Source organism: Taudactylus pleione, unplaced genomic scaffold (genome assembly GCF_031769625.1).
Source record: "Taudactylus pleione unplaced genomic scaffold, aTauple2 ptg000186l, whole genome shotgun sequence".
NCBI lineage: Eukaryota > Metazoa > Chordata > Amphibia > Anura > Myobatrachidae > Taudactylus > Taudactylus pleione.
The window spans coordinates 1532501-1548778 of NW_028284588.1; the positions used below are offsets into that span (position 1 = coordinate 1532501).

At 42.9% G+C, this 16278-nt stretch overlaps 1 protein-coding gene across 1 annotated transcript in view; it reads right to left on the bottom strand.

Moving 5' to 3' along the window:
* Positions 1-16278, bottom strand: part of LPCAT1 (lysophosphatidylcholine acyltransferase 1) — a 124596-nt gene that overhangs the window by 75566 nt on the left and 32752 nt on the right. The window contains exon 2 of the mRNA XM_088476333.1: positions 2962-3104. Coding sequence (XP_088332459.1) covers positions 2962-3104 — 143 coding nt within the window. The remainder of the gene's footprint in view (positions 1-2961; positions 3105-16278) is intronic.

Sequence of the window (16278 nt, forward strand, 5' to 3'; positions counted from 1 at the left end):
TACCTACATTATGAAAAGGTCTTAAACAAACCAATACACACAAAATTATAAATAAGATAAATAAGTGCGCCATAAGAATAATGATAAGATTTGATCGGTATTCCAACCTGTTTGGCAAAAGAACATACTAAATGAAGTGAGGTCTCTGGATTAAAGACCACTTCAATTGTATCTGAAGATTACTAACTTTCATCACTATTAAAATATTACATATGACTATAATCAAATTTATGAAAAAATATTGTTTATATATATATAATAATGTGAAGTGCACTGCATTTATATCTTAGTTAACTTACACAATGCTGTCCAGCTACAGTGATTGGACCGTATCATAATGGCTTAGTAAGACGTTTCTATAGCAACTGTTTGTTTCTCCACATTTTTTTCTGGCGAACATTGCTAGGGTTTTACCTCATCCCTCAACACTCCACAGGACTTTCAGTAGTCTAGTAAAATAAGCCTGCTATAGCCAGAGAGGGAGAGCAGCAAGCCATAGAGGTTGTTGCTTCTTGTGAAGTGGACATCATATACTCCTGTTAAGATGTATAGCTTGGATAAACACGGTTTATCCCTTTCACCAATAAGCAGTAACAATTCAAAAAGAGCAGAAGTTGGGCCTGATCGCAATTTGGGAAAAGAGTAAAGCCGCATACACACTTAATGATATTACGTTAACGACATTGAGCATACACTTAACAAAATCGTTAACGATATCATTCAGTGAGGGCACCCTCCCTCATCCCCGTACTTGCAAAACCTGAAATTATCGTCAGGTTGCCCTGCAAGTACGGGCGATGAAAGACATTGTTAACAATGTCTTGCATACACACTGGATGATATTGAACGGGATGAACGTTATCGTTCATATCGTCTGATGTGTATGCGACATTAGATAAAGCAAGTGACTGTGTACTTGGACAAACCATGTAACATTGTAAAGGGTGCAGATACATATATTTTTTCTTGCATGTGGGGTAAATACTGGCTGCTTTTGCATATAACCCACAAATGCTGGACAATTTTATATTTACACTGCAATTTAGATCCCAAATATAAATCGCTCTGCACATTTTACATCTGCCCCACCTGCAGTGCAACATGATTTTACCAAGGTGCACAGTTACTTGCTATAACTTACTCTATTCCCAAATCTGAATCAGACCCATTGCTCTGTATTGATATATGAAAACTCCCATTACCAATAAGTTCTGCAAGTATAGGCCTCAACGGTATACAATCGGGAAGCCAGCTGCCCGACAGCCGGCTTCCCGACTGCTTTATCCCGGTCTGGGATAAATGACTGGCGTCTATATCTAGACGCCTGTCATTTCCCCAACGCCAGGAGACCGGTGCCTGGCATCCCGATCTAAGGGATGCCGGGCGCCGTGAGCGTACAGCCGCGGGGGGGGGGATGGTTAGGTTTAGGGCACCCCGGGGGGGGGACTTAGGGTTAGGCACCCCCCGAGAAGATTTGGGTTAGGCTAGGGGGAGGGAGGGTTAGGGTTAGGCACCCCCCCCGGGGGCCTTAGGTTTAGGCAGCGGGATGCGGCCGGCGGTATTTCATACCGATTCCGCCTCAACTTCACTTCATCTGTTCCATAAAGAGTCTATATAATAAGCGAGAAATCGTGTCTGTCGGTTTGTCCTTTATGCACGGCCAGAGTTTTGGACATAGCTCCACCACATTTGGCATGGTGGTGTAGTTTGCCTAGGATTAGATTTTTGCATAGGTTTGAACTTCGTCATGGCCACACAGTGTCACACAATCCCTAACAATGGGGGCACTCTTAAATTACATAGGGTCCAGGGCTGGCTCCAGGGGAAATTGGCAGTCTGCCAAATACCTGTGTGAAAGCTACAAAAGTATCCTTTTAACCTCACAGTCTGAGCAACCTTTAAGACTCATGCAAGTTCATATTAAATCCAGAGTTAACACTTTTTAAAGTGACCATATATATTAGTCAGCAGTCTGTGTTTGCATGCAAGGGCATAACTAGAACTTTGTGGGCCACATAGCAATATCTTACAAGGGACCCACCCAAAAGTGAAAAAAAAAAAAAAACACATACATTTTCCCCCACACAGAGCCCATTCATGTTATGCCACACAGAGCCCATTCAGGTCATGCCACACAGTAGTACCCCTTAAACACATTATGCCATGCAGTAGCAGTGCCCCTTATACATTATACCACACAGTAATGCCCTTTACAGATTATGCCATAGTAATAGTGCCCCATATAACACATTATTCCACACAATAAGTAGTGCTCCATACAAGTTATTCCACACAGTAATGCCCTTAAACATTATGCCCTATCCAGCAACTCACTTCCCCGTCTCCCTTCAGCAGCCTCTCACCTCCCCCTGTGCGCCATCGGCAGCCAGCAGATGTGGATTTGGTGCCGGGTCGCCAGCTAATTAGAGCTAGCAAACCGGTAGGCAGTGGCAGACATGGACAGAAAGCGCTGGGGCAATTAGCCAATCAGGAGTCGCAATTGCTGAATGGCTGCCGGTCCGCGAGTTCTGATTGCCTCGCATCCGGCAGTGCCGTCTCTCCATGTCAATGCTAATGTAATCAGCTGGCGGGCCGGTACCAAACACTGCTAACACTCGGGCCCCCCCTGACTGGATCGGCCCATCTTGTGTGTGTGGCTGGGTGCAGGGGGAGCGGTGGTCCACAGATGCAGCTTGGGCACAATAGTAAGCGTATCCCTTGCACCCACGGTAGTTAGGCCACTGTTTGCATGCATGTTAGCAAACAGTGGGGTCCTTTTCAGGACCAATGGAATGGGGTTATAGGCGAGGACAAAGTAATCAATTATTCTCAGAAAGATTTATAGGATTTTGCTTACAATTGTTTCTTGAACAAGTTACTAAACAGCCACAGTATTAATTTTCCTCATTATGCTTTAGTGTTAGGGCACAAATGGTTATATGATAATTAAATGTAACTCACTTTCTCCACCAGGACATGGGCATTTCAAGCTCTTTCCCTGTGCGGCCCATAGCAGCAACAAAGGCAAAAGGCCAGGCCAGGAGCATCATAAATGCAGCAAAAAACAGACGGATAGGGAAGAGAGTCAGCGTCATGAAGGCAATCTACAAGACAAAAGTGCACATAAGTTGTGTTATTATAGAAATTCTGCATCACACTTTAATTAGACAAGAGCCAATTAAGTATCAATAAGTAGGAAATGGCTTATAGATAAATCTAGCTGCTGTCCAAACAGGGGGAGATCTTGCCAACGCTTGTTACCAAAAACAGGATTCGCTCACAATACTATTTATAGCAAGCGCTGCATTAAATAAAAATTAAAGAGCCTACATCACACTCCAGTTATTTAGATAATTGGAGACTGATATATGCTCTTGAATTTAATTTAGTACATTGCTCAAAGTTTGTTAACTTTGTTGAAGAAAGGAAAAAGATTTAATAAAAATGTAGATGTTTGCAGACAGTAACAACTCTGTTTATCTTGCTTAATTCATTAAAAAGTACAGAGACAGCATTATCATACCAGATGTGTTAACCTTCCTACTGTGGTCAGGAAAGGGACTGCTTCTTTTGAAAATCTAAAAGCAATCTAATTCAAAACTTCTAAATAATTGAAAATCATCATATGTAAGACATCTCCATTGAGACTAATCTGAATGAAAGTTGAAAACAGAAGACAGGATATGCTTTTATTCTGCTATTAACCACAAGAAAATTAGTGTAATGTAAACAATGTAGGGGAGAAGAAACATTTCAGTTCTTCCCATATATTTATATTCGCAAATCACTCATTACTGCCAAAATAATCTGTTGACAGTATCACTATGACACAATGAAAAAAGGTCATTTGAAATGCTTATGTGCTGTACACACTATAGCGATATATCTGCAGATGACAGTGGCGTAACTTTATCCCAGGTGCCCGGAGGCAAGATAAATGTTGGTGCCCCCCCTTTTATATAATTCCCCCAGTAGTGGTCTGCCTATGTAGTGCTCCTCAGTAATGGTCCCCTATGCAGTACATCCAGTAGTGAGCCCCCGGTAGTTGCCCCCAGTAGTGAGCCCCTTGTAGTTGCCCCCAGTAGTGAGCCCCCTGTAGTTGCCCCCTGTAGTTAGGTCCCCGTAGTTGCCCCAGTAGTGAGGCCCCTGTAGTTGCCCCCAGTAGTGAGGCCCCTGTAGTTGCCCCCAGTAGTGAGGCCCCTGTAGTTGCCTCTAGTAGTTGCCCCCAGTAGTGAGGCCCCAGTAGTTGCCCCCAGTAGTGATGGTCCCCACCGCGCGCCCACACACAACAAAAACAAACAAACAGACACTTACCTTTATCCCCGCTCTAGTGCTGCTGCCGTCCGCTCCTCGGCACTATGGGAGTGACGTCATTACGTCACTCCCATAGTGCACTGCGGGATCCGGAAGACGGAGCTCACTCCTCGTCCCCGGCGTCCGCTCCTCGGCACTATGGGAGTGACGTTATGACATCACTCCCATAGTACACTGCGGGACCCGGAAGACGGAGGGAGCTCCGTCCTCCGGCTACCGCCGGGGGTTTGAATAGGAGCCGGGCACCCACTGGTAACACACTCAGCGGGCGCCCGGCAAATAGAGGGTGCAGGGGAGTGCGACCGGACCCCTTGCACCCTCCGTAGTTACGCCAATGGAGGTGGAGCACCGATCAGCGGCGCTCCTTCTCCATGCAGCTCCCGGGGACAATGGAGCCAGGTGCCCCCTTCAGGGCTGACGCCCGGCGGCAAATGACTCCATTGTCTCCGGGAGTTCCGCCACTGGCAGATGATGATTGTTCATACACACTGAACGGCCATCATCTGCTTCTGCCTGCGGGTCCTGTCGGCCGGGGGGCGTGTCAGGGACATGTCCCACCCCCTCCCCGCGGCTACCGCTGTATGTGTACGGGAGGTCTACATATCTGTCCATCGGCTGTGCAGCACAGCCAATGCGATATGTCTGAACAACGTCGTTCACAGACATATCGCCTGTACACACTGGCCAACGGCCAGTATATATAATAGCTGATAATTATTTGGCCAATATATCGGCCAGTGTGTACCCAGCATTAGAAATCTAAACAATGGTGTTTGGAAACCGGTTCAAGCACCTTTCAAACTCTTGTTCAGAAAGTCATTCCATTGGCCTTTAACTTGCATTAAAATACATTAAATGGAACATGCATCAGTCAGAAAACTGCAATGTTCCTGGATGCAAGTAATATGAGGTCAGGCTGCTGCAATGTTCCCGGATGCAAGTGATGTGAAACCAGGGAGTTCCATCTTCAGAACCATTTTCTAGAGTTGTGCTAATGCTAAAACATTACTACAATGGCGACTGATACCAGTGGAAATGAGGCTACAGTTCCCTAGAAGTAAACTAATCCAGATCACTGGAGCACAACCTAGTAGAGAGGGACTGGAGAGATTCTCAGAGCATAATGGGACTCTTGCTTACCAACAACCTTGATAATGACATTAGTATGCACAAGCTGTTGAGACCCAAGCACTAAACACTTACTGAATATTCATAGAAATAAATGTCAATTGTTAAACAAATATATGATCCTCCCTACAAAGCCTGCATTTTCCCCTACCACGCACCACCAAGGGTGTATATAGGGCCCAGGAAAAAAGCATTTATACAAAATGCGAGCGGCGTGGCACCACCTTAATTCTGCAATCAAGAGCAGAGTGTTTTCAAGGAGTCTGGGAGTGATTGTTGGTAAACAGTAGTGGGGAATCCAGTAGCCAATAATTTCCTGTAGTTATTCTGATGCCAGGAATTGAGCTAAAGCGTTTCATTGCTCAGCTATGTACTTCCCTACGTTACATACACCATTGTATTGTTCTTTTACTGAACAGAAACTTTCCAAGTTTATTTAACATATAATTAGATTGTGTTATAACATTCATAAAGGAATATTAAATTAGCAAGTCCAGAATAATCAAAACAGAACAGAGAGCGGTTTAGCTAAAACTACTTTAAGTACACAGATTATAATAGCAATATATATGTGAATATTATATTAAGCATTGGCAGTTTTTCAGATTGAGAAAACTACTGAAAATGGATTGTCCCTGTTTTGTTGTGTTATACAGAATGTCTCTCCTACTAAGCTAGTGTATGCTTCTTGCTGCTGAAATGAAGCATCCAGAGTTCTATTGATCGATTTACAAATGTGTAGATAATGGCAGTAATAGGAAGAGAAACAGCCAAGTGAACAATAATTATTCTGAAGAAGTTTCATTGTCAGTCTTTGATAAATAACGTGTACAATCAAATGCACACTCTTTAGGAACTGTATTAATAAGAAACACGATTATCTCTAATGAACAGCTGGGACACATAGCTTCATTTTCACCCAGAGAAGATATTTCTTCCGAAGCTGTTCCTATTAATTATTTATTTGGGAGATGTCAGACTGTGGTATTCACACATTGTAATCCTCAGCTATGCAATGATGTACACTTGATCTTCATGGAAAGGTGGCAAAGTTTACACATGAACACCAGACAATGCCAGATAGACTGTTAAGAGAATTCTCCACATTAAGCTTCGCACCCTGTTAACAGCGATATCAGCATATCAGACACAAAAAAAGAAAGTGATACTGACATGTCTCTTATCTATCAAAACACTTAGATCACGTGAGCCCTCTTGGGAGGGTGTAGGATGTGCATGTGATACTGTACGTAAGTTTATATTGAATATACAGTACTAGTAACCCCTACAAATCAAAATCAATTCTGTTGCTGGCTTCTTCTGTTAATAACATATACTGTACACATACATGATGATGATGGACACATGAGCTTATGTTGCCAAGCAACAAATGAAGCTTATAGCAGATTACTCTCAGGTTATAAACCTACCATTTCAATTACCACATATTTAGTATCCGCAATAATTAAATCATACATTTACCATTCATTATGTAGTAGGAGACATGCACGAAAACCATTTAACTTAAATGTAAATAGCAGACTTGGTAATATACATTGGAAGATGGTGAATTCAACCTTTGAAACGCCTCACTTTTTTCTCATACCTTTGAAACGCCTCACGTTTTTCTCATATATTGGAGGCCTAACTCTTCTGATCAATACATTTGATATATTATACATGGTACCAGGTACATGGCACTATAAATGCCCCAAATGGGTACAACACAAAAAGATATACTTTTGGCCATTTAGTGTACTTCCTTTGTGCTTATCTTAAAGACAATTGTTGGCAGCGTTTGGTCCTCAATTTTGCAAAGCTTTATAAATATGAATTACAGTAATACCTCATCACTTTCATTTTGCAACAATTATACAGATTTGTTAAAGTGAGGATAAGCACTGACAACAACTGTCTTCAAGATAAGATAAGATAAGTAGTAAGTATATAGACAGCTGAACATCACACTCCTATGTGCTTACTGAGTGAGTCATTCCAAAACTTGGTGGCATTAATAGGAGTTGGTCTTTCCTTTGTTGCTACAACAGCCTCCGCTCTTTATTTATTTTTTTAAGGCTTTCTACAAAATTTTGGAACATGGCTGCAAGGGTTCACATTAATTTAGCCACAAGTGAGGTTGGGCACAGAAATGAGCGAAAAGGCCTGGTTTACTTTCAGAGTTTCAATTTACCTCAAAGATGTTGTGGTCAGGGTTTTGTTAAGACCAGTCATGTTCTTCTACACCAAACTAATTAAAACATTTTTTGATGGACCTCGCTTTGTGCATGGAGGCATTGTCATGCTGAAACAGAAAAAAGGCCTTCCCCAAACGGTTTGCGAAAAGTTGGCATGTGGTACGCATCAAATTAACATCCACATGATTGACCGAAACCCAGTGTTTACCAACAGAATACTGTCCAAAATATCACAATCCACCGACCTGTTTTTTTCCCTACAACGCATCCTAGTGCCATCTCTTTATTCGCATGATTACAACAGAAAACTGAATTCAATGGACAAGGGAACCTTCTTGATCCAAGGTCCAGTTGCAATGCTCTTGTGTCCATTATAGGTGCTTTCAACAGTGAACAGGGGTCATTGGGCACTCTGACTGGCCTGTGCGTATGTATGTAGCCCTATACACAGCAAGGTTAGATGCTCTCTGTGATGTGTGACATATTACTTCCATAATCATAATTTTTCTGTGACTTGTGCCACAGTAGCCACTTCCATTGGTTTATTTCATACAGGATAGTATTTGTTTCCCTTTGGCATTTCATGATTTTTCTCCCTCTTGGACCACTGTCAATAGGTACTCACTGTGGCGGCTGTGTCTTTGAAGGGGTTAACCCTCGGACTGTTGCACCATTTTTAAATGAACCAATCAGCGCAGAGGCACCAATTTCAAATGCATTGCTGGCGCCACACGCTATTTATGTATTGAATCGGTTTTCCGCAGCCCTGACCCCTCCAGCAGCTGCAGCATGGTAATGGTTAAGGCCTAGCACCGAGGACATATACAAATAAATGTATTTCTCTTTGTTTTATGCTCCGCAACCCCAGATCACCTCCGGCAGCTGTGGCTAGTCAGTGTGCATAGTGCCGATGCAGCTGAGAAGTAGTCCCGTGCTGAGTGGTCACATCCTGGGGGACCAGGAAAACTAGCTCCCAGCGCAGAGAGGGGATCCAGGTGTACCACAGCCTAGTCCAAGTCCGGGTACAGGAGCTCGACTGGCAGGAACCGGGCACTTACTTATGGAAATGCTATAAGCGGCAAGATGGAGCTGAACCAACAGGTAGTACACCAATGGCGTAGTGCACCAATGGCGTGCAAGGCAAAAGATGAGATTAGCCTGCAACTGAGGCGAAGCACGTCAACCTGTATTCCCAGGAGTGTGTCCACCATCCTGGCATCTAGATCTCCTAGCAACCGCAGACTACGTCCCAGCTTGGCAGCTACTTTGCCCGCAACAGATGAAGTTGTCTGAAGCTGTGGCTGGAGAACACGGCGTCCCGGAATAGGAGCGACAGCTGGGGCATGAAAAAGTAACAAGCCATGACGGCGGCTGTGAATTACCCAAGCACCTTTAGCAACTGGACCTATCAAGACATTAAGCAATAAACATCTTGCCTTTAGACTTCTGCATCTGTTGTATCCTGTGACCACCAGAATAGTGCAAAATGCTGTTCCATTCTCCAGCTGTTCTAGGTTGAGCCCAGTGTCTCTAAATTGAAACCCATGCGAGCTACCCTGCAGACTGGTCCAGAGTAAGGGACCAGAGGTAATTAACAGAGATTACACAGGTGGTGTTGCAGCAGCATGTCTACACATACCCAGAAGTAGGGTGCTCCAGGTGACGGTGGAAGGAGCCATGGAGAAGTTGTTCCAGGTTCCAGTATAGGTGCCTGGTGGTGGCAGAGAAGTGTTCACCCACTACGCAGGTGGAGGAGTTCGTAACTGGCAGTTAACGACTGCGAAAGGGAATCCCTAGGAGTGGTGAAGTAAGCCCACACAGGTTACCCAGGGACAGGTAACTATCCTCTATTTGAAGTCAGTGAACAAAGGGCCTGATTCAGAGCCGGACGCTATTTGCGCTCGCTCGTTCAGAAAAAGGGGGTGGTTATTCAAATGAACCGTTCGCTCTTTGCGGTCTTTTCACGCCTCCATGTCTGAACGAGCGAACAAAACTTGCGGACGTTTATTTGAAAAATACGCCCCCTGGCCGCTCGCATCATACGTCATGTCCGCTATTTATTAGATTAATCGAGTACATCGATCAGCGTATGAACTGCTCGCTATTCTTGTGGTTGGTGTTTCCTACCACTATATTGCGAGCAGTTTTGAATATAAAACAACCAGGTGACGTGGTCAATGACGCTGCTGTATTAATTATGCACACCCATAAAACGCCTGTTTTGACCTTTAAGCACGCCTGCGTTCTTAATTCCACTCCCTGTTTTCAAGCACCTTCCCCTGTTACCACCCACATACGCCTCATCCTGTCACTCAAAGTAGCAGACATTCGCTATATAGCGAACAAACGTTTTTCGGCCGCACTGACTGGTTCACACATGCGTATTATAAACCGTACGCATGCGCAGAAGTGCGAACATCGCTCGGAACGAGCGTACTGCCGCTTACGAGTGGCTCTGAATCAGGCCCAAAGATCTGTGATCACCTAGTGGAGCGAGGTCATCCGATCACACTCACCAGGGCTGACCTTGCACACCCCACAGCCTTGCTATTTCAGAAATGCTTTGACCTAGTTATCTGGCCATAATAATATGGCCCTTATCAGAGTCACTCTGGATTTAACCTGTAAAGCTGGGTACACAGTGGCAGATATATTGTCCGATCAATTGATCGGCCAATATATAGTGTGCCCATCAGCTAGTGTGTACCAACGATATGTCTGTGAACAACGTCGTTCACAGACAGTGTGTTGGCTGTGATGCACAGCTGATGGCAGATATATCTGTCCATCGTGCTGTGTGTAAGGGCAGTTCAGCTGACCAGCCGTACACTTGCAGCAGAGGCCACAGGGAGGGGGCGCAACGCATCCCCCAGCCAACAGGACACGTTGTCAGATGACAGTAGTTCAGTGTGTATGAACAACCATCATCTGCAGATATATATGCAGATCACTCGACCTGCAGATATATATATTTTAGGTGTGTACCCAGTTTAAGACCAGCACTTTAAACTGATTATGGAAAATAGAATAAGTAGATAGGAAAATAACACTTTATTTGTTTTCTTTTATGTACTACTGCCATAAGTAGGCATACTTTACAAATTAAAGCTAGCATTCGTATCAAAACAATATATACTTATTTAAAATGAATGCAAAGTAAAAATATATTAGACTGACCTTATACATGAACAGTAAAATGCAGCTGCAAAAACACTTGCTAAAACATATACACATAAGGAAAAATCAGTTGAAAAGACTAAATGATTCTCTTGCAGAGGCAGTATTGTTGATTTGAATAAACCCTGAGGAAATAAATTAAATAATTCAACAGATAATATGTATGCAACACTGTTGCTAAAGTTCCTTCCTGTAACATAGCAAAGTAAGCAAGGTTTGGGCAAAATAGGCTATTTAGTTACTAGAAGTATGATTATGTATTACAAAGTACATAACATTCATCCTGCTACATAGAGTAAACAATATGTATTGTTTGAAAGCTGCAAAATGTTAAACCATGAACATCGAGTATATATGAAAGTATTCTACTAATTTTATTTAAGCTTCCTCAATGGCTTACTGTTAATAATACACACACACACACACACACACACACGTGTATGTGTCTATATACTGTACGTACACAAACACACACACACGTATATATATTGTATATATGGTAATGCAAACAGCGGCACTCACAGGACCTAAAAAATAAGACTCACAACTCCATCAGGTCTATGTTCAACGCTTCAGCCAGGACAACTTTTATCAAGAACGTCCTGAATGAAACATCGAACATAGACCTGTTGGAGTCGTGAGTCTTATTTTTTAGGGTGAGTGAGTGCCACTGTTTGTATTACCATATACTTTAGGTTCTTTAACCCCCTGAGGGCACATGGGCAAGTATTACTTCTATTGTGGGGTGCCGGCGTTACGTGTGTGTGTGTGTGTGTGTGTGTGTGTGTGTGTGTATGTATGTATGTATGTATATATATATATATATATATATATATATATATATAGTACATACATACACACACGTATATGTTTTCATCCAAATCCATCCAGTGGAAGACTCGAAACAAGTTCCCTGGGTCAAATTTCTGCCCAGCGTACACCAACAGGAGGTCCAATCGGGATCCTATCCCCCCTAAAACCTGTCCACGATCCAACTGGATCACCTCATGTTTGTTTCATCCCGATAGGCGCAGGGGTGTCCAAATGCATAACTGGACAGACAAGCAGACAGACCAATTAATTTTATATATAAGATAGACAGACAGACATTAACCTGTAAATCATGAAGATTCTGATATCCTTGAAGACAAAATACATTACACATTAAAAAGTTATTTTTAACATAAAGTTTACATATTTTCACAAGTACTTGATGACTGCTGGGTAACAGCAAACAACTAACCTTTGGTACAAAAAGATATAGATCACCGCACAAATTCAGCCTCATTTTGAAGAAAGCTTGTGCCAGACAGATACTCTCTTACAACATATTCACATAAATAAATAATAGAAGCACTTTTGAAGACCCTGAGGGTGGAAGTCTGTTTTGTGGAAGTATATTTCTACAGAACTCACTATGGGGTAAATTTACCTAAGGGCAGGTTTTGTATCATGTTTAACCAACCTTCCATCGCAAGCTATTCACTACAAAATTGCTGCTTGGAGGGTGGATTAAAACCCACCAGTGGTGGCTGGATGCTTACAAATGGGCAAACCACAGCAAAAAAAATGTCTGCATCTGCTGTATGTGGCCAATCAGGAGATGAGGACATTTTTATTGGGGGCAATCCTGTATTGATGAAGGAGGAAACAAAAACAATGTCGGCAATATAATTATATTAACATATTTGGGTGCAAACATTTTTAGAATATTATTTATTAATGGTCTTAAAGGAGAATTATAAATTGTTAATTTGTGTTCAAAAAAATTATGTATAATGGGTTCAACAATTCATTTTTTGATGGCACTATAAATGGTGCCCACATAATAAAATAATAATGGTTATGCCCAAGGGCATATCGAGAGAGAGGAGGACCTGTGTGCAGTTCCTGTGCTCCATCTTTGGTGGGTTACTTCAACAGTTTTTGGCAGTTTTTAAAACGGCTCCTTGCTTGATAAATCTAGCGCTTTTTATAATTTGCTATTGAAAAATTAGGACAACAATGTATGCAGGTGGCTTTTGAGTTTCAAACGCACCTGCTTAATTGCCTAATGCAGTGGTTCCCAAACTGGGTGCAGAGGAACAGTGGGATGCTGCGGGTCATGTGCAGTTGTGCCACATGTTGGTAATACAAGACCAAATCAAATTATTTATCATCAGGGGCGGATTGGCAGTTACCTACAGCGGGAAGATTCCCGGTGGGCCGATTGGTTTGTGGGGCCGCTTGTCACCTGTGGCCCCACCTCCTATAATACGTCACCCGCCCAAAGTTTAATAGTCTCCTTCTTGACAGGCAGCCCGCCGGCTGCCTGTCACAACTAGCGGTGCTGAGGCCCGGGCCGCTGATATTTTAAGAAGTGTAGAGGCCCCAGGACCGACAGGAAAGGTAAGTTCAGCAGCGCAGGAACGGTACATAGCCCCGCCCACAACCCCTCCTCGCGCATTGTGTAAGGCCAGCTAGTGCAGCAAGACCCGGGGGGTGGGCTGCTCAAGTGCCCCTGTGCAACCCCCTCACCCCCACCTCTCTCAGAAGGGCCCCCCAGCCTTTGATGGCAGCTGCGATCTGAAACTAATTGAGGAAAAGTATGTTGGAGGCGGAGTCAGAGTAGGGGGCGGGGCTACACGGCACAGTCTGAAGTCAGGGCCAGGACTCAGCATGGATGGGAGAACTGAGAGGAGGAGGAGCAGCAGCTGCAGAGTCTAACGTAAGTGGGACACTATTGTCTAAGTGTATTTGTGACAAGTGTGTGTGTAGCCTATGTATGTGTGACTATGTTATGACAGTATGTATGTAGTCTATGTACATTTATGACAAATGTGTGACTGTATGTATGTGTCACACTGTGTATATGTGTCTGTATATATGTATGAGTATATGTGTGTGACAGGCAGTATGTATGTGTATGATTGCATATGTGTGTGACAGTACGTATGTGTGTGACTATATCTATGATTATAAGTGTGACTGTGTATAAATGTATATATGTTAGTCACTGCATGTGTGTGACAGTATGTATGTGTATGACAGTATGTATGAGTATGTGTATGACAGTATGTATGATTATGTGTGTGACAGTATGTATGAGTATGTGTGTGACAGTATGTATGAGTATGTGTGTGACAGTATGTATGTGTATGACACTATGTATGTGTGTGACAGTATGTATGATTATGTGTGTGACAGTATGTATGAGTATGTGTATGACAGTATGTATGTGTGTGACACGATGTATGAGTATGTGTATGACAGTATGTATGATTATGTGTGTGACAGTATGTATGATTATGTGTGTGACAGTATGTATGATTATGTGTGTGACAGTATGTATGTGTGTGACACTATGTATGAGTATGTGTATGACAGTATGTATGAGTATGTGTGTGACAGTATGTATGAGTATGTGTGTGACAGTATGTATGATTATGTGTGTGACAGTATGTATGATTATGTGTGTGACAGTATGTATGAGTATGTGTATGACACTATGTATGAGTATGTGTATGACAGTATGTATGAGTATGTGTATGACAGTATGTATGAGTGTGTGTGACAGTATGTATGATTATGTGTGTGACAGTATGTATGATTATGTGTGTGACAGTATGTATGTGTGTGACAGTATGTATGAGTATGTGTGTGACAGTATGTATGTGTGTGACAGTATGTATGAGTATGTGTGTGACAGTATGTACGAGTATGTGTATGACAGTATCTATGTGTATGTCAGTATGTATGTGTGTGACAGTATGTATGAGTATGTGTGTGACAGTATGTATGTGTATGACAGTATGTATGTGTGTGACAGTATGTATGATTATGTGTATGACAGTATGTATGTGTGTGACAGTATGTAGGATTATGTGTGTGACAGTATGTATGATTATGTATATGACAGTATGTATGTGTGTGACAGTATGTATGAGTATGTGTATGACAGTATGTATGATTATGTGTGTGACAGTATGTATGTATGTGACAACATGTATGAGTATGTGTGTGACAGTATGTATGTGTGTGACAGTATGTATGAATATGTGTGTGACAGTATGTATGTGTGTGACAGTATGTATGAGTATGACAGTATGTATGAGTATGTGTGCGACAGCATGTATGAGTATGTGTGCGACAGTATGTATGAGTATGTGTGTGACAGTATGTATGAGTATGTGTGTGACAGTATATATGTGTGTGACAGTATGTATGATTATGTGTATGACAGTATGTATGTGTGTGTCAGTATGTATGAGTATGTGTATGACAGTATGTATGTGTATAAGTGTGACTGTGTATGTATGAATGAGTATGTATGTGTACAGTATGTGTGTGACAGTAAATATGTGTGTGTGTGTGTGTGTGACAGTATATTTGTGTATAAGTGTGTCTGTATATATGTATGAGTATATGTGTGACTGCATATGTGTATGACAGTATGTTGTGTATGTGTGTGACAGTATGTATGTGTGTGACTATATAGATGTGTATGAGTGGCTATGTGTACAACAGTATGACTATGTATGTAAGTGTATATGTGTGAGACTGTATATGTGTGAAACAGTACATATGCAGTGTATGTGTGCATATCCACCATCCATCTCGACTGAGGTGCAACAGGCCTTATTATTGGGTACTGTCACACCCGTGGGCAGGAGGAATGTTAGGGAGGGCAGCCCACCATCTAGGAAAGTGATGTGCATGCTCGCAGCGTGAAATTAATTGGGGACGTGCTATGTGGTCATGCCCCATTTTCATTAGCATGTCCAAGGCTTGCACATGAGCACTTGATCCTCATTTCCCAAATGTTGCCCTCTAGGGCTTTAATCCAGCTCTGCCTCCACCCAGAGTTTCCACTACAGTCTGTGCAGCAGCGCAGCTCCCATTAGGAATGCAGGATGCCTGTTATGTTTATTATTCCAATAGTTTAATTATTTTCTTTTCATATGTATCATTCCTGGTGCTGCAGGCTTGCAGCAGTGTTTAGTAGTGACTGACACAGTTAAAATAGTTAGTCGCATTTTAGTATTGTCGGCAGACTGGTGCCGGGAACCCAGCTTCCATGTATGTAGTGTAGACACTGCCCTATGTATTTCCTCTCTTCACATTAATAGGGGGCCCCAAATCTGTATCTTACCTTTGGCCTGTGGGGTCTTAATTCGGCTCGGTCACCACTTGCTGCATCCGGTCTGTCAGTCTTCCACATGCAGAGCTGCACTGGCTGATAGGGGGAGATGGATTTCTGTCTGGGGGAGAGGGGGGTTATTTAGTGCTAAGGGGAGATGATGATCTATCTGGGGAGGGGGCTATTATGTGCTAGGGCAGGAGGATGGCACTGGAGAGACGCAGGTGGGTGGCAGTTGAGAGGCGCAGGGGATAGCACTGTAGAAGCACATAGTGGGGATGGCCTGGAGGCACGCCAAGGCAATGGTACTGGAGACACACAGATAGGACAGTAGGACCCCTGGTA